Source organism: Prionailurus bengalensis, chromosome B2 (genome assembly GCF_016509475.1).
Source record: "Prionailurus bengalensis isolate Pbe53 chromosome B2, Fcat_Pben_1.1_paternal_pri, whole genome shotgun sequence".
NCBI classification, from domain to species: domain Eukaryota; kingdom Metazoa; phylum Chordata; class Mammalia; order Carnivora; family Felidae; genus Prionailurus; species Prionailurus bengalensis.
The window spans coordinates 39,496,997-39,519,506 of NC_057349.1; the positions used below are offsets into that span (position 1 = coordinate 39,496,997).

The following is a 22,510-nucleotide window of genomic DNA, read 5'->3' on the forward strand; positions in this document are numbered from 1 at the left end:
TATTCCCACCCACCCTGCTTGGCCGGCACAGTGTTAGCTACCCAGGAGGTGCTTAAGGCCATGGGGTGCCGGAGAGCCTCCCTCACGCTCCCCAGGCCTCAGTCCTCTACTCTCCAAAATACAGGGGTAGTAGTAGCCAGCTGGCTACTAAGCCTCCCAGCCCCACAGCCCCAGTCGGCCCACGGCAAAGCCAGCCAGCACCATGCTTCAGGGGCAGCTGAGAACACACCTGGCTAGAGCCAGGAGAGGACAAGATGCGACAGGGGCGGGACAGGATAGTGTGTCACCTCCTGGCCACTCCATACCTCTGTAGGGGGGCTGGGGCAGGTGCTGTCCCCAAACCAATGATAAACAAGGCAGAGGACAGGCTGTGACTTCCCTTGGCAAACAGGAGAAAACAAACCGGAGCCCCACCCCACAGACCCACTAGTAGAACCAGGGGTGGGGGGTGGGGGAGGGGTTGGCAGTGGGGGAGGGTGGCGAAGGGGGGTTGGGAGGGGTGGGGGGGGCAGGGAGGTGCTGTTGGCAAACTCTCTACAGGAAGAGACAGATGGTCAGCCCCAAACCAGAGTGAGGCTGGACCTGGATCCTGGGGAGGGCGGGGACTGGGGGCAGAGCTCCTTCTTGTCCAGCTATGTACCTGTCCCTGAGTTTTAGTACGTGAAGCTGATACCCTGCCTGCAGGGCAGAGACCCTGAGTAAAGCGTTTGCTGTGTCCTCATTTCTGGGCACTTGATGGGGCTCAAGTCACACCCATTCACTCACTCGCTCCACAAAGATTTACTGAGCACCCACTGTATACCGGGTTCTCTTCTAAGCACTGGGGATAGGGCACCTCTTCTCGCCTCCCACTGAGGTTTGCCCCAGCTCGTCCAGCTTCCAAGGAAGGAACTGCCCCAAGAGCCCAGGGGTGAACTCCCAAGGTGGCCTGACTATCTGCTGTCCTGAAGGCCCAAGTCCTCCTAGAAGATGATGGAGACACCCTTACATCCAACAGTGACACCTCCTCCTCCCTCCGCTCTCCCAGCATCTCCAGTCTGAGGAAAGAAGGGAACAGCTGCTTTTCGTGCATGTTTTATCATTTTTTAACTTTTTTTTAACATTTATTTATTTTGGGGGGGGAGAGAGAGAGAGAGAGAGAGAGAGAGAGCGAGCATGAGAGGGGGAGGGGCAGAGAGAGAGGGAGACACAGAATCTGAAGCAGGCTCCAGGCTCCAAGCTGTCAACACAGAGCCTGACTCGGGGCTCGAACCCACGAACCGTGAGATCATGACCTGAGCTGAAGTTTAACCCTTAACTGACTGAGCTACCCAGGCGTCCCTATCATTTTTTTTTTTTTTTTTTTAGCAAGAAACACAATTCAAACAGTGATCCAATACTTGCCCACCATGGGGTAGAAAAGTAAAATAACATGATGGGTGTTTCTACAGCCTCATTTCAACAAAGTCAAGGGCCACTCTGGATGCCCCTCCCCCACCCCGTATTCCAGCAATGCCACTCAGGCTCCAAGCACTTTTGCAGGAGGAGCTTTAGACCCTGCCCCGTGTTCTGATGACTCCTGGGGACAGTGCTGTCCTTTGTTGTCCACCTCATCCCACCGTATTTAAGCAGCAATGATTTTCTGAGCACTTGTCCCAGAGGGTCTTGTGCCAAGACCACAAGGCTGGACAGTGGTCAGTTTAATGGGAGGTGGGGGCAGGGAGGCAGAGTGGGCAAGGGAGGCCAATTATACCAGGGACTGGCGGTCACCAAATGGTTTCACAGTGGTCCCTGCCTCGTGGGACCTGGCTTCAGAAAGGAGACAGACCTAAGATGCCCAAAGCAATCAGAGACCCAGGAGACAGAAAGCTCTTGGCTGGGTAGCTACAAAGCAGCGGGTTCTCAGAGTGTGGTCTGGGGACCAGCAACATTAGCATCTATCTCCCAAGGACTCATCCGAAATACAAATTCCAGACCTACTGGAATTTGCAGACCTACTGATTCCAGACCTACTCAATCAGGAACCCTGGTGGTAAAGCCTAGTGATCTGTGTCTTAACAACTTCTCCAGGCGATTCTGATGCCCAAATTTGAGAGCCACAGCCTTGGAGAAAGGGCATCAGAATCATTTGGGGAATTTTTTTAAACTTTATTTATTTATTTTGAGAGAGAAAGGGAGATCACATGAACAGAGAGGGCAGAGAGAGAGGAGAGAGAGAATCCCAAGCAGGCTCTGCACAAACCATGACATCATGACCTGAGCTGAAATCAAGAGTCAGGCATTCAACCAACTGAACCACTCAGATACCCCCATTTGGGGAATTTTTGACATATTGATGCCAAGGCTCCTCCTTCAAGAGTCACATGCACTAATATATACATATATATACATATATACATATATATATACATGTATATATATATGATGGACCGAGGATTTGGACAGGGGGAGGGGCGCAGAGGAGCGTGTATCAGGAGACGGGACCAGCATGAACAAGGGCTGGGAGGAGGAAATATGGACTATGGATTTCTGGCAAGTCTGCTGGAATTAGGGATTAATCCCCATGGCATCACATTTTACTTTAGGGTCTCTGCCATTGGGATAAAAGCCAACAAGGAGGCTTGCCCCCCAAGGAAGCTGGAGGGGGGCAGGCATGGTCAGACGTCCCTTCTCCCCTCCTCCTCATGCCCACACTTAAGGGCCAGGAAAGAAAGCTGGTGATGACTCTGCCTCTTGCTTCTGCCCCTCTGCTGTCACCCCCTGCCCCGTCGCCCCACAGCGAAGCACTTCCTGTGGGCACAACAAGTCCCAGATCCTGCCCTGTTGCTGGGATATCATGGCTGCCTTCGGTCACACTGCAGCCAAGGGGATCTGTACATCTGGTGCAGAGGGGAGGAGGGGCAGGCAGCAGAAGTGCAGGGGAAAGCCATGGGTCAGGAATGGGGAGTAAGTGGCCAAGCCAGATGCTACCCAAGGAATCCCCAGGGCCAGGGCCAGGGCAGGGTGGGGCAGGGGTTCCAGAGATGCTGCAAGCATTGCCAAGTTCCCTCTGCTACCTTGTCAAATGTAGAGACCAGGTGTGGTCAACAGGGAACAATGGGGGTTGTGGCCAGGGAAGCCGCAAAGCGCCCCCCGTAAGGCATTTCGTTTGAGGATGTCAGACGTGCGGCGGAATCCTGTTTGCAACCCATAGGTCTTTTTTTTTTCTTCACTGGAGCTCTCTATGCCTCCATTTCCTCACTTGGAAATGAGAAATAAAGAAATAAATGAGCCATAAGAGTCCATTATGATAACACTTTTTTGAGCATGACACCATTCGAGGTCCTGTACATGCAGCGTGCAGCAGAATACTTAGCCCTCACTATAGCACTGTTAGTCTGGGTGTGCAAACAGAGGCACAGCAGGGTTAAGCAGCTCGCCCAGGGCCACACAGCTGGTAAGTGGCAGAGGTGGAATTCCAAGCCAAACAGCCTAGCCCCAGAGCTCATGCTCTTAACAATCTCCTGGCTAGGTGGCACTTAGCTAGTGCTCAGTACATGCTGGCTGTGACTATGTCCCAAGAAAAACTGGCTGGTCACACCACCAGGGCCAGCCTATAGCTACAACTCTACTGAGTGGACTTCAGCAGTACCCCCTACCCCACCCCCCACCATACACACACACACACACACACACACACACACACGACACGTCCCTCCCTTTTGGAAGCCTCTCCTGTCCAGGTGCCTTTGCCACAGATAGGTAGAGGGTTCACATTGGAGGGCACCCCACAGATGATCTAGGTACAGAGATGTGGAAACTGAGGCTGAGAGGAGCAGGGACCTGCCCCAGCCACATAGCCTGTCAGTGAGAGGACACCAGTATGCTCACGACTTTGGCCCCGGCTCATTCTCCCTCCATAGCTGCTACAGACTTGTCCCCACATCTGAGTAAACACGTGCCTAGTGAGGGCTTTGCTGTAAGTTAATGTGTGAGGTTACCAAGGAGACCCAGGAAGCCTGGTCTGAACTCCTCTCCCCGGGCAGGTCGGGAGAGCTCTCGGCACAGAACTCTGGTCACCTGTGTCAGCAGCTCAGCAGCACTGCCGGGAGACAGGTGCAGTCCTGGGGCAGAGGCCTCAGCAAGCTCCCACCGCTGCTCAGAGCAGGACACCCTGTTGGGGAAGAGAAGGTTGCCAGACCACCCTCTGCCCACCTTTTCGGACAGAACGCCTAAGAAACCCTGAAGTGGTCTTCTTTAGAGATTGAGAACATGGATTTTGGAGTCACTTGGGCCCAGGTTAGAATCTCTACCACTCTGAAGCTGTGTGACTTCAGGCAACTTGCTTAACCTCTCTGAATCTATGTAATGAAAACAATAACCCCTACTTCGTTCCAAAGAGCAAACACACAATATAAATGTTGGCAACTATTGTTTATAACTTTATTAGGATGTTGTTCTATTAGAGCAGAGACAAGATGAATATTCTAATATAATATCGTGTGATACTCTCATAGACACACACGTACACAATTCATCTGTACACATGTATCTAGATACCTAGAATCTCATAACCACACACACAAAACTCGTATCAATCTCACTCACCCACAGTGGAACACACAGCAACCCTATGGACTCACCATGTACCAGGCACTGCTCCACCCTGAATCCTCACAAGAGCCCAGAAGGAGCGTGTGTTTGTCTCTCTCTTTTTTCAGATGAGGATATACACCTTACATGCATATGCACTTGCTGCATCCTGGGACGTGGACACTTCTAGCAGCACTAGAAATCCCTAACTCCCTCCCTCTGGAGCAGAGGAGGTCAACCCAATTTCCACGGTCATCTCCAGGGCAGCCCCAAGCTGGGCCCCAAGTGCTGACTGCCCTCCATCCCTAGGACAAAGGCCCAACCTGGCTTTCATGCCAGCTGCGGTTGGGGAACCCCCCTGCTGCCTGCTGCCGGCAGAAACCAAGTTGACTTTGAAAAGGAAGAGACAGAAGCCAGGGGGTGGCTGAGCCACTCCCTGTGGGGGCAGGTGCTAAGTAACTCTATAAACTCCAGCTAATGATACAATTACAGCCATAAACAAAGCTCCAAGAGGAATCAGGGCCAGAAGCCAGACCCTCAAAGGACAGCCAGGCCTGAAGGGTGGGAGGCTGAAAGGGGGCCTCAATGGCAATGGAGGTGGGCATTGGGTATCCCAGCATCCCAGGCCCCTGGATGGGCTCCTGCCTGCCCTAGCCCACCCCCTGTCCATCTGACTGTGAGTCACCCTGCCATCAGCCCCCGGAAGCCCGGCTAGTTTTCCATGAATGTAGTCTTCACCTGAGGGGATGTCCCCTGCCCCATGCCCTGCACCACTTCCGTGGGAGCTGGAATAGCATTCTGATTTGTCTGCACCTCGCAGAGGGCAAAATAGCACTGTAGCTGTAACAGGCCTTGTAAACTGTAAGTAACGTTGGCCCCCTTCCAGAGAAGCCAGCACAGAGTCACCCAAACGGCACTTCATTTACACTTTCTGGTTCCCAGTTCTCCCACCCCAGCAGCCGGGGGCGGGGGGGGGGGGGGCAGGCAGAAAGAAGGTGGCCAAGTAAATTGCTTTTACCCATGACTGGGTAAACTGAGTCATGGCACCAGCATACCAGCAGACTACCACGCAGGACTCTCCCCTCCATTGTGTCTAAGACTGGCCTTTATCGCTGGCATCTCTCCCCCCGACTGTGATCTGCCTGAGGGCAGGACCTAGAGGCTGTCCACCAGGCTGGGCACGGAGAAAGCCTCAGCGCGAACAGGCTAAGGAGCCAAGAACTACGTTCTGATCTGAGCCAACCGCATCTGGCCGCCCAAGAGGAAACCAGAGCTACCTCCTCCCCCAACCCCAAGAATTGCCAGGTCTTGGGCCAGTGGAATCTTGGACCGGGAGGGTGCAGGGGCCCGAGCCCACATCGGAGAAGTATCACTCAGGGCCTGCATCGGCCTTGCCCCTTCCCTGCTCAACTAAGACCCCTCACTCAGGGTGGGGTCTGGGCGGCAGTTAACACTTCTCCGGCGGACGCAAAGCCAAAGAAAGCACCGCATTCAACGCCAGTCCGAAACCGTTCGCCCCGAACAGTCCCCAGAACAGACGGGCGAGAGACTCCCGGCTGGAGTGGACTGTGATGGGAAGGGCTCCGCGGTGAGCGGCCGCCAGAGAGCGGGGAGGGGAGCTCCGGGCAGTGCGGACGCGCGTGCAGACGAGCCCCGCCCCGGGCGCCCTCCCTTCTTCCCCTCTGTGCGCGGGGCTGGGGCAAGCCAGGCGGCTGCGGCGCGAACCTGCTCGCGCAAACCGGAGCAGCTCGGGGCAGCCGTGCGTGAAGCCAGAACCCCTGGCCGAGAAGGGGCCAAGGGGCGGGAACGGAGCTGACATCAACCCTCTCCCTTCAAGGAGGGAAGTGCACGCGCGGCGCCCGCGTAGCTGACCCGGGTTCGGGGAGGTGGGGAGAAGACTGTGAGCGGACTTAGGGGGCGGGGCAGCATGGGGTTGGGCGGTGCGAACTAAGGGAATAAGGGGAAGGGGGCGTGTTTTCCGGGATTCGGGACCTAGAAGGTGGGGGGTACTCGGGGACGGGCAGATGGCCGGGAGCTCCCGGGAAAGTAAAAAGAGGGGCGCGCGGAGGGCGAGCTCTGGGCTTGGGGCTCCCACAGGTCGGGGAATAATGCAAGGAGGAGAAAAAGACAGAGCTCAGGGATACCAGGGGACGCGGGCAGCGGCGGCTTCTTCAAGACACCGAGGGAGAAGAAGGGACGGGAAGGGGGGTGGGGAGGATGGTACTTCCACCCGCCCCCCTCCAGCCCGGGGGCGTGGCGCCGCCCCGGCCCTCCCACTCCCCCGGACCATCCAGGTTGGGCCTGGCCGGGCCAGACTCGGCCCCCGCACACCTCCCGGGCCTCCGGCGCCGTCTCCCGTACCACCCGCCCCAACCGCCTCCGGTGGAGAAGGAGTAGGCGCAAGGCCCACACGTCCCTCAAACTTGTTGCAAGTTCACTCCCACGCCTCCCGCCCCTTCGACTCCCAGCTCCGGAGCCGGGAAGGCCCATGCCCGCCCCGGCCCCTCCCGCCTGGTTACATAAGGTCGCAGAGAAGCCGCCCCCGGCCCGGGCCTGCAGTGAGGGGCCGGAGGAGTTCCTGGGCTCGGCGGGCAGCGCCGCTCCGGCCATGTGCCCAACGTCTCGGGCTAGACGGACAGCGGGGCGGGTGGCGGCGCGGCGCACACACTCCCTGTCCCCTCTTCGGCCGGCACCCCCATCCACCCACCTGTCTCCCGGACCCACAGAATCAGGGCGGGGGAGCCTGGGTCCGGGGTTCCCAGCCTTCCGCTCACCCTTTGGCCCTCGGTCCCTCTCACCTATCTCTGAAGGTCAATCCGTCCGCCGCCTGTCCCCCGCGGCTCCGGCAACTTGTCCCAAGTTCAGGTGTCCGGCCCGCGAGCTGCGCCTGCCGCCCCCTCCCGGACTCCTCCGGCTCCGCGCCACCGGGAAGGCCCGCCCTGCCCGCCCTTTCACGCTGCCGTCGGCGCCGCCGCCGCTCCCTATGTCCAGCCCGCGGCCGCCGCCTCCGCTGTCACCGAGCCCCGCGCCCGGCGCCAGGGCTCCCACTGTCAATCCGCACCCACTTCCCGCCGCGCCCGGCAGAGGGCAGCACACGCCCCCCGCGGTCCCGCCCCGCCCTGCTCCGCCCCTCGAGGGCCTACCGCGGCGCCCGCGGGGAAATGTAGTCCCTCCCGTCGGTTCTGCCAGGCACGCCGGGATTTGTAGTCCCACTCTGCGGGCCCTGGCCTGGGTACGGGGGACTTGGCATTTAACTTGGAACTTATGTCGCACTTCGTTTCTGCCCCTTTTGCAAGTTTTTTTCTCTTCTCAGTCAGTGATGCCACGCACTCCAGCTCCCTATGTACACCCTGTGGCCTCTCTGACCCCAAGGAGAGGCCTGCAGGAGGCTGTCTTGCCTGGAGTCTAGGAAGGATATAGGGTCCCAGATAGTGTGCTGTTGCTATAGAAACTACTGCATGGCAAACCTCAGTTTCCCTCATGTCTGGGAGTGGAATGCCAGACTTGGATCTCGTGCTTTCACCCCTGCACCTGAACATAAGGGACAAGGCTGGGGTCAGGCTGATCAAGGACAGCATGGAAAAATATGTCCAGGGAGCCTCCCTCCCTCCCATTATGAGTTTTCCAATTATACCCCTCCTCAAGCCTCATCAGTCCTACCTGGCTGGTGACCCCCACCACCATGCTACAGGGAAACATTTTGCAGATCTACTTCATGTCATTCCCCTGTTGGAAGTTACATAGCTCTGAGCTACCCTTCTCTGCTTTCCCCACTTCCTCCTCTGCCCAGTACCACGTAGCCCCAGATCTGTGGGTCTTTGGCGGGTGGCTCCTAAGGAGAACAGGAATGAAATCTAGAGGGAGAAAACATCTCTTGTTCACTTCGTTACAACAAATGGGCTTGATTTCCCGGTGATTCCAAGTAGCTATTGCTCTTGTCCACAATTAAGGGCCAGCCCTTCTTCAAACAGACCCTTGGGGCGTAAGGGTCTAGGTGTAAATATGATCAGTTTCACTCAACCCAGACCTTCTGACGCCCTCTTGGAAACAGGTTCTGGTAGCATCACCCTCCTCCCGGAAGGACCCATGATTGCCACGAGTGCACACAGGCATCCAGCATCTCTCAGAAATTCCCAGTGCAAACCTGATCACAGGTGAGGAGCCAAAGGCCTAGGTGTAGGATGCATTGGAAACCCCAGTCACAGTGCTAGAAAACTTGCCTGGGGTGATTCTGGTGGTCATTCGGTCAATTAAGTCAGCGGAGCATTTTGGGTGGTTGGGGTAAGGCCCCTTGACCCATCACAAAGGAATGCCCTGCTTCAATGTCAACTACCACTGTCTTCTCTCTCCAGAGACAAGCTGTGAAGAGACTCCAAGCTCTGAGGGGTAGAGGGACCATTCCCCGAGCCCTACCTCATGCCCCATTCCTCTTAGAATCTCAGTAACCCTCCTCCCCCCTCCCACCCCCGGCCACCACAAACCTCCTAGCTGCTCAGGGAGAACACGGTCCAGTAGAGGCAAATCTACGCCTGACTCCCACTCTTCCCCCCCATTCTTGTGATAGGAGCTGCCTTACAGGCCACAACTGCCCTCTAAAAACAACACGCTGGCCAACATGGAAAAGAACTATTTATTATGAGAGAAAACCCAAAATCTAGAAAAAGAAGGCTGAGTCCAGAGAAGAAGCACACAGAGAAGCTTGGGGTGGGGGATCTAGAGGAAGAAGGGAGCCCAGGCGTCCAGGCACTCAGTCTAGGCGGCAACGGCAAAGCCCACCCTCTTGTTGCCAATGTCGAAGATGGAATAGTAGGATCTGAGGAAGACGTCCCCGAGGATCCACAGGGGCTGGCCACTGCTAGAGGGCAGGTAGGTGGCCTGGACTCTAATGGCACAAATGTCATTTCCCTGCACAGAAGGGTAGCACACATTCACTCATGCATGGACAGAGCCCTGCTCAGCCCTGAGCCCCAGGCCGGGAGCACAAACGCAGAAATGAGTGAGCCAGACGTTCTGCCCTTGAGGGCTCACAGGCCAACTGAGCCCCCAGAGCTGGGGTGGTGGGAGAGAGGTCTGGAATGGGTAAATGCACACTGCGGTAACCATCTATAGTCTCCTCTCCCCAGGTTCCCCTCCGCCTCTCTTTTGCTCCCCATTTGGAGTAGGTCAGCCTGGTTGGCAAAGCCTTGAAGCCAGCCCAACTTGGCTTCCAAACCTAGCTTCACGCTGACTGGCTGTGGAGCCTTGTGTCAGTGTCTTACCCTCTCTGAACCTCCAAGTTTTCACTTGTAAAATAGAAATTAGCGCCTCCCTCCTTGAATGCTGTGACATTCCGGTGGGACAGCATAGGCAAACAGGGCTGACCCTAGCTAGTGCGCCACAAACAACCCAGTGCCCCTCCACACTGATTAATAATAATAATAAATAACAGACGATACTCTTCTGTGTCACAGCCTCGTGCCCGAGAAGGGGTTTGGAATCGGTGGGTGGACAACGTGAGGCAGCATTGCCAGGAGCTGGGAAATGGCACGTGTTGAGGAGACCCAGCGCTTCCGGCTCCCAGCCCCTCCTCACACCCAGTCACATCCCTGCAGACTTACTCTGAAGAGGTACGAGGAATATGGCAGGGAGAACTGCACACGATTGATGAGGAAGGTCAAGGTGGGCAGGCTCTGGACGTTGTTACAGTCCACCATAAACTGCAGAGAGGAACAGGGCCCAAGGGTCTCATCGTCCACATCGGAGGACCTGCCAGCCCCACCTCAGCCACCCCGGCCCCCCTCCCCCACTCGGCCCCACATTCCAGCTCTCTTGCTCTTACTCCCAAGCCTGGCAAGTGTTGAACCAGTTTCCTTTGAGGAGCTGAAGCTCCAAGGAAATTTTGCTGAGTAGTAACCTCCCCATGTCCCCTCAGGACAAGGTGCCAGCCCCCCCTGAATCCGCCTCCGGGCCCACAGCCCCAGGCATCCCAGAGCCCCCCACCTCCAGTGCTTCAGGACAGCTAGAAGCATGGAGGCCAAGAGTCGGGCTGTTCCTGTGCCGGAGGAGGATCATAAATGCCTCCTGGAGGGTCTCTCTAAAAGAAGGGGAATGTCTCCACCAGACGCACCTGTCCATACTGGTCCGCCTGGGCCCCTGTAGCCTGCAGAAGGTAACTCAGGTACTGCTGGGGAACCGTGAGCAGAGATGTCCCTGTGTCCACGATGGCCTCGCAGCCCTGGGAGCACCAGCCGGTGGCATGGCCACCAATGAGGAACCTGAAGGTGAAGAGACGAACCCCCTCAGCACCCCCAGCTCAGGGCAGCTGGGAAGTGGGCTTTCCCCACCACTGAGGGACAGACAGCTACAGCCGTAGAATCAAGGTGCACCTCAGAAAAGTAGGACTCTGCAGAGGTCAATCCAGCCATCCCCCTGACTTACACCATACCAGACTCTACCCAAAGCCACCTAACGGGTCATGGAATGTCTTTCTTACCAGTTCCAAGGAAGGTTCTAGAAACACTGAAAGCCGGGGTCACTGATTCTTTGTGAGTACGTTGAGCACATTGATCCCCCCACATACATCCCAGTTTCTAATCTCTAAGCACATAGTGTTGGACCACAGGGTCTATGTTTGGAATTCTAAGACCCACCCTGTGTGTCGTCCCCACCCCACCCCATTTTTCCAGGCTGAGCTGGACCTTCGATCTCCAGCAGAGGACAGCTGTAGCTTTGTGGGGACAGGCCTCAGAGGTCCTCTATCCCCACCCGCCAGCAGTACCTTCCTGTGTGTGTCCATCTCTGTGTATTTGTGTGTGTGTGTGTGTGTGTGTGTGTGTGTGACATGAAATGCCTCAAAGCCTGCCCACGTGCCTGGGACCCCACCATAGACTCACTCCTCAAAGCCAATCTGCCAGTAGCGCTCCTGGGTGACGGGGGCCCAGTAGATCGGACCCCTGTGCAGGCTGTGGTCGATCCCCCCGAATATGAGAACTGCTCCTTTCTGAGGGTTCATCTGTCTGCAGAAGGCAAAGAGAAGAGTGAGTCAGGGAATGACTATGGAAAAGATTTCCTACTGAGTAATCACTCTCAGAGAGAAATAGAGGTCCTGCCCTGGCTGCAGGCTGGGGGGGGGGTCCCCGAGGTGGGTCTGTGTCTCCCCCTCAGATTAGGGCTCCCTGACAGCATGGCTGTGTCTCTTCCCTCAGACTGGGGCTCCCTGAGATTGGCTCTGTCTCCCCCATCAGACTCCCCGAAGGCAGGGCTGTGTCTGCCCGTCACAATGGGACTCCCCATGCTGTGTCTACCCCTCACACTGTGGAAGCCTGAGGGAAGGGATTTTTGTCCCCCTTTTTGACTATAGCTCCAAGCTGAGCCCCTCAGCATTCCCATGCCTCAGGTTCCAGATACCGCTGCCCCACAAAGCCCTGCTTCAGGGAAAGCCACTGGTTGTATAGGTTCCCTGTGCACCCCCCTCCCCCCCACCCCACATGCCCTTCTCCTGTCCCTTCCGCTTCTTGCTGCTTGGTGTCATATGTCAGTGGGAGCCTGACACTGAGCCCCACTTGTCATTTTTCTACTGGGACCGGAGGGAGATAGGTCCTTGGCAGAGAGGAAGGGAGGATTTTTCGTGTGTGTTTCAGCCTCCCCTGGTGGTTGAACCTGAGTGTGGAATTGGACAGAGTTCCTAAGGGCTAAACTCAAAGCTAATGGTAATCAGAGGTAGAGAGTTAAGTCCCTAACATTAGAAACAGAGTAATATTGTTGAAAGTCAGAGTCAAACGATTAAACCCCAGATAGCAGATGCTGACTATCTCCAGAAGGTGGCTGACTAGCTCTGGAGAGGAAAAGAAGGAAAGTCCATTCCAGGCCACTCACCCCTGCCCCCACCCTCTGGCTCCTGGGCCATCGCTTGTGTGTTGTGAAGAAAACAACTTGTCAGGGGCAAATGATGAAGGTAGACCAGAAGGCTCCAGGACGTGGCTAGAACAATAGATCAAAGGAGATGAGGCCGTCGATTATTATACAAAAGAAGGATGAGGCCATCGATTATTATACAAAAGAAGTGTCCAGGTAGAAAATATTGGCTCAGAAGGCAATGAGCTAATGGAGGCTCTGGGCAGCAGGTAAATCCAAGATGTATCGAGAATCAGCAGCCACACTCAAAGCTAAGTTCACCCAGAAGAGGGAAAGATTCTGACCTGGACTAGAGATGCAAAGAAAAGTCAGAGTGGGCTGGGGACAGACGCAGGGATGGGGGAAAGGGTGTGGAGTGAAGGACAGTTCGGAAGCCCAGGAAGAAGGGGCGCCTGGGTGGCTCAGTCAGTTAGGCGGCCGACTTTGGCTCAGGTCATGATCTCGCGGTCTGTGAGTTCGAGCCCCGCGTCTGGCTCTGTGCGGACAGCTCGGATCCTGGAGCCTCCTTCGGATTCTGCGTCCCCACTCTCTCTCTACCACTCCCCCACTCGTGCTCTGTCTCGCTCTGTCTCTCAAAAATCAATGTTAAGAAGCCCAGGAAGAAAATGCTAGACACGGGAGTAGCTGGAGCCATTCCCTGATGGGAGCCCTCCAAACCCCAAAGCATTGAGCCTCAGCCTTTTCCAGGGTCTGGGGGAAAATGGAGGGAGTTGCCTGGGAACTAAGGACACGCAAGCAGTTTCTTACCTGCCCAGGTAGAAGCTGAAGACTGGGCTGGAGAGGACGCCTGCCCGCAGCATGCCCTGCAGGGGGGTGGTGGTCCTACCCTCTGCCAGGGAAGGGAAGGCCAGGCCCATGATGCCATCAAACTTTGCATGGAGGAAATAGGGACTTGGCTCAAGCTCACTCAGGCCAAACTGCTGGCTGGGAACCTGGATGCTCTGGACCTGGAGGGGGCGCGGGGGATGAGAGGTGATAAGTGTAACTCTACCCACCTCCCCCAAACCTTCCCCCCGCAGAGGCTCCCTTGGGCATCCCTCCATCGCCTTTGCCCCTTGCCTTCTTGACAGGTCTCACAAGAACCACTTTCACTCTCAAACGGCCTCACTGAGCCCTGCCACCACCCCCCTCCCGCCCCCACCCTTCATCTTCCCCCAGCTTTAAGCCTCTTAAGGAGAGGACCAGGTGTCCTGGGTGCCTGGCACATGATGCAGTCAGGGAGGGCTGGGTGACTGCACGAAGGAGCCCTGGGGGGGGGGAGGGTACTGATTTCCCGGCCTGTACGCAGTAAAGCACTAGGAGTTTTCCCATATTTTCCAGCATCTCCGTCTGACCTCCCATGAGACGGTGAGGTCTGTGAGGTTCCAACCCGGCTCAGAGCCCCAGGGACAGTCCCCACGTCCCGGGGCAGGGAGCAGCCTGCCACGTGGCTCACCCTTAGAGTGTCATAGCCATAGATGCCGCGGAGGCCGCCACTGCCGTATCGCACGGAGAAGATCTGCCCGTTGCTGGAGTAAGTAGAGGACGCGCTGGAGTTGAAGTGGGAGTGACCGGCTGCAGTGGGAGGGAGGGTTTGGGGAGGCAGGCTGGCAGGGGGAGGGAGGTCCACCTCTGTCCCAGCCTGTGCTCACATCCTCGGGCCTCAGCATCCCTGGCCACGGAGTCAAGGGGTGGCCAGCCAAGGGGGTTCCCAGCATTGGCCTCAAAGCCCCCTCTGATTTACAGACCCTTGGGGTGCCCTTTGACCGTGACCCTCCGGGGCAGGATGCATAGAATCCCTCTCCACCTCCCTGGTTCCCTTTATATCCCCACCCCACCCCCATCAGCTGTAGGAGCAGGTGAACCCCAGGGCATGCCCGCACTCCCCCCACCCTCGCCCCATCAAGAAACTGGTCATACCAGGAAGCTGAGAGATTAGGAACAAGGCCAACGAGGCATTCTTGGGAGAAAAAGTGTCAGGACCCACACCCCAAAGCTCTGGCAGGGACCAGAGCAGCCTTAAGGAGGAGAACCTGGCCTGTCTTGAAATATAACTGCAAGGGGGTGCCCGGGTGGCCCAGTTGGTTGAGCGTCCGGCTCTTGATTTTCGCTCAGGTCATGAGCTCACGGTTCGTGCTATCAAGCCCGGGGTTGGGCTCTGCGCTGACAGTGTGGAGCCTGCTTAGGATCCTCTCCCTCCCTCTCTCTCTGCCCCTCCCCTGAATGCTCAATCTCTCTCTCTCTCTCCCTCTCTCTCTCTCTCTCTCTCAAAATAAATAAATTAAAACATTAAAAAAAAAAAAAAGAAACACAACTACAATACAGGGACCACATCCTATACTGTTGTCCCATGTGTCTAGGGAGACTCTCAATGAGAACTTCGTGAAGAGTGGAGAGAGTGGAAGAGAAAGAATGTTGTAGATGCTGGTGGGAGGGAATGGCCTTATCTGCAGTGAACAGAATGGAGCAGAGAGAAGTGGGCCGGATCGAGCAGAAGGGTCAGGCTGGAGCAGGTGAAGGAACCCTCTGCACATGTGTGGGTGAGAGGGAAGGCAAAGTAATCACCCAGCTCCACGGCCGGCCTCTTCTCCTCTCTGTCTTGCACACGCCCCTTGATCCTGGCCAAGTCCCTGACTCTCAGGATTGAAGTGCCCCGGCCTCGAAGTCCCTCGCCGGCCACCTGTCCTTGCAAGCCCAGCACTTACCACAGGCCTGGCTCTGGCAGTGGACAGAGGGCACCCACAGGCTGGAGGAACCAGTATCAAAAAGGACAAGGAAGTTCTGCGGAGGAGTCCCAATGCTGATCTCACCAAGATAGAGACTCTGGGGGGAGGACATGGGGCAGGCTGTTAGCTCTGGAGGGATCCAGGGGCCCTCAGGCCCAGCCAGACCTCCATGGACAGAGCCCCTGCCCTATAACCCACACCAGAGGGAGAGGCCCGAACCTCGCTCCCGTACTTTCCCAGAACACAGAGCCCTTCAGGCCAGTCTGACAGGCCCCAGGGGCTTGATGGGAGGGTGCAAAGTAGATGGTGCAGCACACCCCCAGGGCCTGGCCTCAGGCTTTGCCGGTAGAGAGAGGGAGCCCCAGGGAGGGCGTCAGGACTCACATCCAGGAAGGCCAGGGGCTCGTAGACGGCACTGAGGTTGCCAAAGTGGTACTTCTGCACAGGGTCGTGCTTGGGGGTCCTCAGGAACTCCCCCAGTAAGCCCTTCTCCTTCATGGTCTCCCAGATGGACTCTCGTTTGCTCAGGGGGACTCTGCAGAGGGACTGGGGTCAGGACGGGGCCTCCCTCATTCCTACAGCACCTCTGATGGTCCCAGTCCCTTCTCCCCCCAACCACCCACCTCTCCATCTCCAGCCACATGCCCCAGACTCCCTGCTCCTCTGTCCCATGTGCCCATCTGCTCTGGCTCCAGCTCTGGCCCTTTCTCTCTGTCTCTGTCTCTGTCTCTTTCTCCCTCTGCCTCCCTCTTTGCCTCTCCCTCTCTTCTTTCAAAAATCTTCTCAGGACTTGCTCCAAGATTCAGAAAACAAATACCTCCACCCATGCCTGCCCACATCTCATCTCAAGGCTCCTCATCCTTCCCTGGCCCTCTGTTCTCAGGTATCCCATAAATTCCTTCCCAGAAAGGGGAGGGGACTTCAGCCATTACCCTTGGCAGGATATACGCTTTCTCTTTTATGTAAGCTCTGCCTGCAACGTAGGGCTTGAATTCAGGACCCCGAGATCAAGAGTTGCATGCTCTACTGAGTACGCCAGCCAGGCAGCCCAGGATATGTGCATTTATAAGAAAGATTTCAGAGATGGCAGAGCTCCCCCCAGATCCTTTGCTATGGTGGTCTTCAAGCACCTGACCCCGGCTGATGTGACAGAGCATGGGTAGAGGGGACAGCGCTAGACTGGGACTCAGAAGACAGGGTCCCAGGTCTGCCCACACTGCTAATCCCCTAGCCTGGGGCTCATCACTGCTCTTCTCCAGACACCAGGCAATGCGGAAGTTGGCCTGGGTGGTCTGGGGCCCAGATCAGCTCTGGAATTGGAACTTCTGAGTTCTGGGCTTCTGCCCCCATCCCCTTGGCTGTCCTCCTCCAAGACCAGCTTGCTGTCATTACATAAGGGGCCTCTGTGGGTCCACCCAGGCTCGCTCCGGACTCCAGAAGTGCTGCTTCTTTCTTTTCTTTCCCCATCTGAATCCCCATTCCGTCAGGACCCCTCATTCTTCCGAAATTCTTAGCTACAGCCATTCACATTGAGCTGTGAAAACTGACGATTGCTTGGCTCACCATCTCGACAGAATTTGCATATTGCAAACAGATTTCTCAGAGGAGCTGGAGACATCAGTCTTTAAGGGTCACATAGCAAGAGCGCTCTGGAGGTCCTGGACGCCACGCCTCCTGCTCCCTTTCTTCTGACACCTTACCTGGCACGTAGACATCACCTTACCGCTGTTTCTGCTTCAATGATTGTGCCATCTGCGCTATAAATTTTGGGCCTTAAGGGAATTTTTAGCAAATGTCTGCCTATCCAGAAATAATCGTTCCTTTCTGCAGGAGGAAAGCAGTCCTGCCATCCGGGGTCTGTTTGGACAGCAGTCACCCTTACTACCCTGTGCCGGGTCCTTCTTTCTCATCAGAGGAGAAAGCGCTTCTGCTTTTCCCTTCGCCCAAAAGTGCAGCCACCAACAGAATTAAGTCTGCAGAAAGGCATGTGGCCCCAAGTTAAAGATTACAGGGGAAAACCCCAGGATGCTGAAGACAATGAAAACAAAGCCCCGGAGAACAAGAAATGAATTAGCCCACGCAATCACAAGGTGTGCGGCCTCTGCTTTTGTTACCAGAGATAGCATCACTCACACAAATTGCTGAGATGTTTTGCAGATCCAGACCAGGGAAGGGAATGACCACCCAGTCACAGTTGATGAAACCGGACAGACCAGGGCCGGAAAGACAAGTCACTCAGTCCTGAAGTTGACCCGATCCCTGACCCATCAGAAGAACCCACGAGTCTCAGCTCCCTACCCTGCGTTCAGCATTAGCGCCCCGTTCTCTGAGTGGTGTAACACCAGTAAAGAAGCCTGTCTTTCTTCACCATGAATGCTCAGTGTCTGTCTGTTGTAAAGGCTTGCTGGACATCTAGTGGACAAACTCTCCTTTGGTTCAGTTGTAGACGTTTCCTGAGGGCAAAGGTTGTAGCCCCTTCTGCCTCGGACGCCCCAACCCACACCTGCTCCGGCAGCCAGGCCCCAGACTCACTTGACCACCGCGGCCTCCAAGAGCTGGAGGCTGGCCAAGGCCACCACCATCCACTTCATGGTTCTTGTTCCCAGCTGGCCACAGAGGGAGAGCCACTCCAGGTTGACTGTTGCAGTGGAGGGAAGGCCCTGAGCACGCCTTCTGCCTTTATACCCCCCGGGATCGAGCCCAGTCCCTGCCTCCCGGCCCTAGGCAAAAGTGTGACCTCAATCCCGAGTGCACCCTGTGCTCCGGGTGTCTGTGGTTTCTGTGCGTTTTCCTTCTGGAGGGTGGCCACAGAGCACTTTCTTCTTCTTCACTTTTTAATACAAGCAGAGGACGCCAAACAAGTGTGCATAAGAGTTGCCATAAGATGGGCTGGTGAGGATTTCTTCTTGTCCAGGAACAGTGGCATGATGTGCGCATTTTGGGGTGAGGGCCAGAGTCAGGTAGACTGAGGGCCGTAGGGCCTCCACGGGCAAGTTTTCACATCCTCAACACTATTGCCATTTTGGAACATATAATTTTTAGGGACGGGCGGGGGGGGGGGGGCTGTCCTGTGCACTGTAGATGTCTAGCAGTATTCCTGACCTCTATGCACGGGATGTCACCAGCAGGACCCTAGTTGTGACAAACAAAAATGTCTCAGGGCATGGCCCAGTGTCCACCTAAGGGGCAAAATTGTTGAGCATCCCTGGTCTGGACACGATGCACTCAGAAGTCTGGCCAAATCCTGGTTTCCAGCACCCCCCAAGACCTCGTGGGATGCAATTTGGTTGACTGGGGGATGATGGGGCCGGTACCTGGGATGATGGTAATGACCATGTGGTAATGAGGGCGGTGTTGATGGTGGCGATGACGGCAATATCCTTAGCTCTAAAGCAGGTGCTGGGGCTGAGATGCCAGTGGCTGAGGTCAGAGCTATTTGCAGCAAAAGGGGGTCAAATGGAGAGATGGTGATCATGGTTCAGCAGGTGCTGGGGACACACCCCTGATGTAAATTACACTGGCCCCTGGCTGTTCCACTTGTACTGATTTGCAACAAAGGGAGGCCTGGGGCAGAGGCAGAGGAGGAGGGGACAGCCAGAACTTGCCTCTGTTCATTGTCTCTCTTCTCCAGCCCCATTAGACTTCCCCTGTCTTCAGCGCTCCTGAAATGCCTGTGTCCCCCAGGGCTGTCATGTGCTGCTTTTCTGCCCCTGAGTCTAGTCAACCCAGGCCTCTCTCCCTTGTCTGCTGGCCCTCGCTGCTTCCTGGCTACAAGTTTCTCATTGCCTGAGATGATCCAGAGCTGGCCCAGTGTGCACCAGCCTGGCACAAGAGAGCGCCCACTTTGGAGGGAGTAGAAAAATATCCCCGTGTCAAAACGCTCCCTGCCCCCTTGTAGCGCACACTCAGGGCCCCAAACACATTTGTCAGGCCCTCAAGCCCCACACCAAAGGCCACAACCGGGCCTGCAGACACTGACATGACCCAGCCGGTGGGGGGTTTCCTCCTTGGCCACCAGCATCCACCGTCCAGCCAGAGCCCCAGAGCCTCCCCTAGTCCTACGATGGAGGAGGGGAAGAGGGCACTAGAGGTCTTCCCAGGCCTGGCCCAGAATGGGATGCACCTGCCTGACTGTGTCCCTGCAGTCCCCAGGGTCCCCAGGAGTCCGAGATGGAAGGAAGACAAGGGAATGAAGAAGTGTTTTCCCCAGAGCAGGGGACCCGAAGATTTGGAAGAGCAGGCCAAAGAAAGGCATAGGTTCATTGGAATCTTGACAAAACCTATGAATACACCAGAACCCATGGGATCCCCTAAGTTTTGTGAGGCCTGACAGACTCCCCAGCATGGGGCTGCCAGGGACCATTTCCTTATCTGGTAGGACCCCAGGAGTCTGACACCTGCCAGGCTAACCTTCCCCCCAACCCCAGCCACACCACCTCCCTTTGAGCATCCCTGGCCCACTGCTTCAAGCCAGGCCTCCCTTCTTGGCTGCCAGGCCCTGGGGGGTCTGCACCCCCTACCTACCCAACCTGATCTTTGACAGCTCAGCCAGTCTCCTCAGACATTCCAAGTCCTCATCTGTGTCTGTCTCAACCCCGAAGACCCAGCCTCCCATATGTGGAAAGCTCTCCCTTCTTTGTGTCCAAATTCTGCTCATCCTTCAAGTTCTGTCCTCCAGAGCCAGGGATCCACAGTCTGAGAACTCCTTAGAAGTCATCCAGGGATGTGCAGTTGGAGGGCCCCTCTTTCTACGCAGGACAGAAGCCCCCTGGCCCCGGTGGCTCCATCCGCCTTTCTCTTCTGCCCCTAAATGCTGTACATCCAGCTGACGCTCTCCCCTTGGTGCTGGATCTCACACTGTCTCAGATCAATCCCAGTTGTTTCCTGGGATATGTTTGCCTCTCCCCCTAGACTAGAAGCTTCCAGAGGACAGAGACTGCCACTTGTACCTCCCTATGCCTGGTCGAGAGCTCAGGCAATGCTGAACAGTAGCTGGAATCCAAGGGGTTGTCCTTGATGGGACGTGGTTTATCTCCCCCGCCCCATTATCCCAACACTGTGATTCCCCCCTCACACACACGCACGCGCTCCAAAGGGATCTTGTCAAAATCCAGGACCTGGCATCCTCTCAGAGCAATTGTCTCCCAGGACAGAGGCACTTTCTCAGCACCCTCTGGTCTCATCTCCTTCTGAGCACCACCTGCCTCAAAACTCATCAAAGGCCCCTTGTGGCTAACTGAATGAAACCCAATCTCATCACCCTGGCCTTGAGGTCACACTGAGTCTGGCGCTTTCCTCCCATTCCCGTGCTCATCTTCCACCACTAACCTACACATGCTCTATTCTCCAGCCAAAGAGACCACCTGGCTTTCTCCCAAGGATGTTATTTGCCAACCTCCATGCCTTTATCCATGCCGTGCCGTCTATCTGGGATGCCTTCCTAAGCGTCTGCACCTGCAAAACCTCCTCCTCCTTCAAGAGCCAGTACAAACGCCACAAAGCCTTCCCCACTGTGCCCACCTACACTCAACCTGGCCCCTGTTATGGAGGACCTTGCCTTTCCTTCCCGTATGGTATTTATTGCGTACCGTGTTCTATCCCAGTGACTCGCCCCCTATCCTACCACCCGTAACTACAAACGAGGTCTCTCCCTGAACACGCTTCCTTCAAGAGCTCATTCATTTTTCAGAGTGTCTACACAAGTGACACTGGTTGCTGGGAGTGTCTCAGGAACAAATGGCAAGGACCCAGGGTGCACACTCGCATGCTAATCCTTCCTCCCCGGCAGACATCATTAATCAAACGTATCACTCTTTCCCGTAGTGCTGAGCCAAGGCTCTAGGATCCTTCCCAGTCTAGCGCCCCATTCAGCCATTCTCAATCGATCTTGAAATGAGAATCCCCAAGCCCTTTAATGGAGGGGGGGGGTTCCCCTTAAATCTGACACTAAGTTTCACTTAGCGTCCTATACATACTACTTTTTAAAAATCAAGGCATCTTGAAACTACAACTCTTTGCACTGTTCCAAGTTAGCCTCCCGCTGTGAATGTACACACTTAGGTTTAACGTAGCTGTAATCAGTGTGAAACACTGCTTCTGTTCTGCTCTTGTCACGAAGATTCCTGCATACACATTTCCGTGCAGTGAGAAAAGCACGTTCTTATCACTTTCGATGGCTGTATGCATTGAGTGTGCTACCATCCTCATTGCTGGGATTACTTAGCCCCATTAATTTGGGCTCATTCCAATTTCTCATCACTATCAATAGCACTTGGGCTCAGAATCAAATAATTATCCAGAAGAAGAGAGTAGTGAGCTCATTATCAGAGTCATTTAAGCAGAAGCTAAAGGGTATCTTTTTTTTTTTTTTTTGAAAGACAGCACAAGTCTAGAAGGGGCAGAGAGAGAGAGAGAGAGACGGACAGAGGATCCAAAGCCAGCTCCATGCTGAAAGCAGCAAGCCCAATGCAACATGGGGTTCAAACTCACGAACCATGAGATCGTGACCTGAGCCGAAGTTGGATGCTCAACCGACTGAGCCACCCAGGCGCCCCTAAAGGGTACCTTTTAAGACGTAGTGGTTCAGGAGTCTCTTGCAGCTGGTGGAAGATCGGGCCAGGGATCTCAGTCTCTCTCTGTATTCGATCCCCTGAAATAAGCCCACATAGCTAAATGACCTCACTGCAGCCCTGGGCACAGGTGCTCTATAAGACTTTGGCAGCCTGGGTGGCTCAGTCTGTTAAGCGTCCAACTTTGACTCAGGTCATGATCTCACGGTCTGTGAGTTCGAGCCCCGCGTCGGGCTCTGTGCTGACAGCTCGGAGCCTGGAGCCTGCTTTGGATTCTGTGTCTCCCTCTCTCTCTGCCCCTCCCCTACTCACACTGTCTGTCTCTGTCTCTCTCAAAAATAAATAAACATTAAAAACAATTTTTTTGAAGACTTTGGCAGCCTGTCTAATGAAGTTTACTTACAGCTTCAGCTGCTATATTGGTTTTTCCTTAAATTTTGTATCTATTTTATTCTTTCTTTTTTAAATCTGTTTTATTCTTATGTCAGGAGTTTAATCAAAACTACTGGGGACAAAACAAAAAACAAATAAAATCTACTGGGGACATACTGGTCCAATTTTTTTTTCAAGTTCAAGAATTTATGCATTGTAATGTTTTTATTTATTTTTGAGACAGAGAGAGACAGAGTATGAGCAGGGGAGGGGCAGAGAGAGAGGAAGACACAGAATCCGAAGCAGGCTCCAGGCTCTGAGCTGTCAGCACACAGCCCGACACGGGGCTCAAACCCACGGACCGTGAGATCATGACCTGAGCCGAAGTCGGATGCTTAACCGACTGAGCCACCCAGGCGC

The 22,510-nt window shown here is 55.4% G+C and overlaps 2 protein-coding genes and 1 long non-coding RNA gene across 3 annotated transcripts in view; 1 reads left to right on the forward strand and 2 right to left on the reverse strand.

The window, feature by feature from the left end:
- Positions 1-7,549, reverse strand: part of TFEB (transcription factor EB) — a 53,924-nt gene extending 46,375 nt beyond the window's left edge. Inside the window, exon 1 of the mRNA XM_043591372.1 lies at positions 7,350-7,549. The gene's annotated coding sequence lies outside the window, so the exon portion shown is untranslated. The remainder of the gene's footprint in view (positions 1-7,349) is intronic.
- Positions 7,550-9,162: 1,613 nt separating this feature from the next.
- On the reverse strand, positions 9,163-17,740 carry PGC (progastricsin). Its single transcript, XM_043591373.1, has 9 exons — positions 17,682-17,740; positions 15,534-15,684; positions 15,129-15,246; positions 13,880-13,998; positions 13,192-13,391; positions 11,424-11,546; positions 10,658-10,805; positions 10,149-10,247; positions 9,163-9,456 (listed from the first exon to the last, which is right to left on the reverse strand). The coding sequence occupies exons 1-9, from the start codon at positions 17,738-17,740 to the stop codon at positions 9,304-9,306; spliced, it is 1,170 nt and encodes a 389-aa protein (XP_043447308.1). The 3' UTR covers positions 9,163-9,303.
- Positions 16,978-17,523, forward strand: LOC122489506. The gene is made up of 2 exons (XR_006298928.1): positions 16,978-17,020; positions 17,105-17,523. It is a non-coding gene; the product is annotated as an uncharacterized LOC122489506 (long non-coding RNA).
- Positions 17,741-22,510: the final 4,770 nt, after the last annotated feature.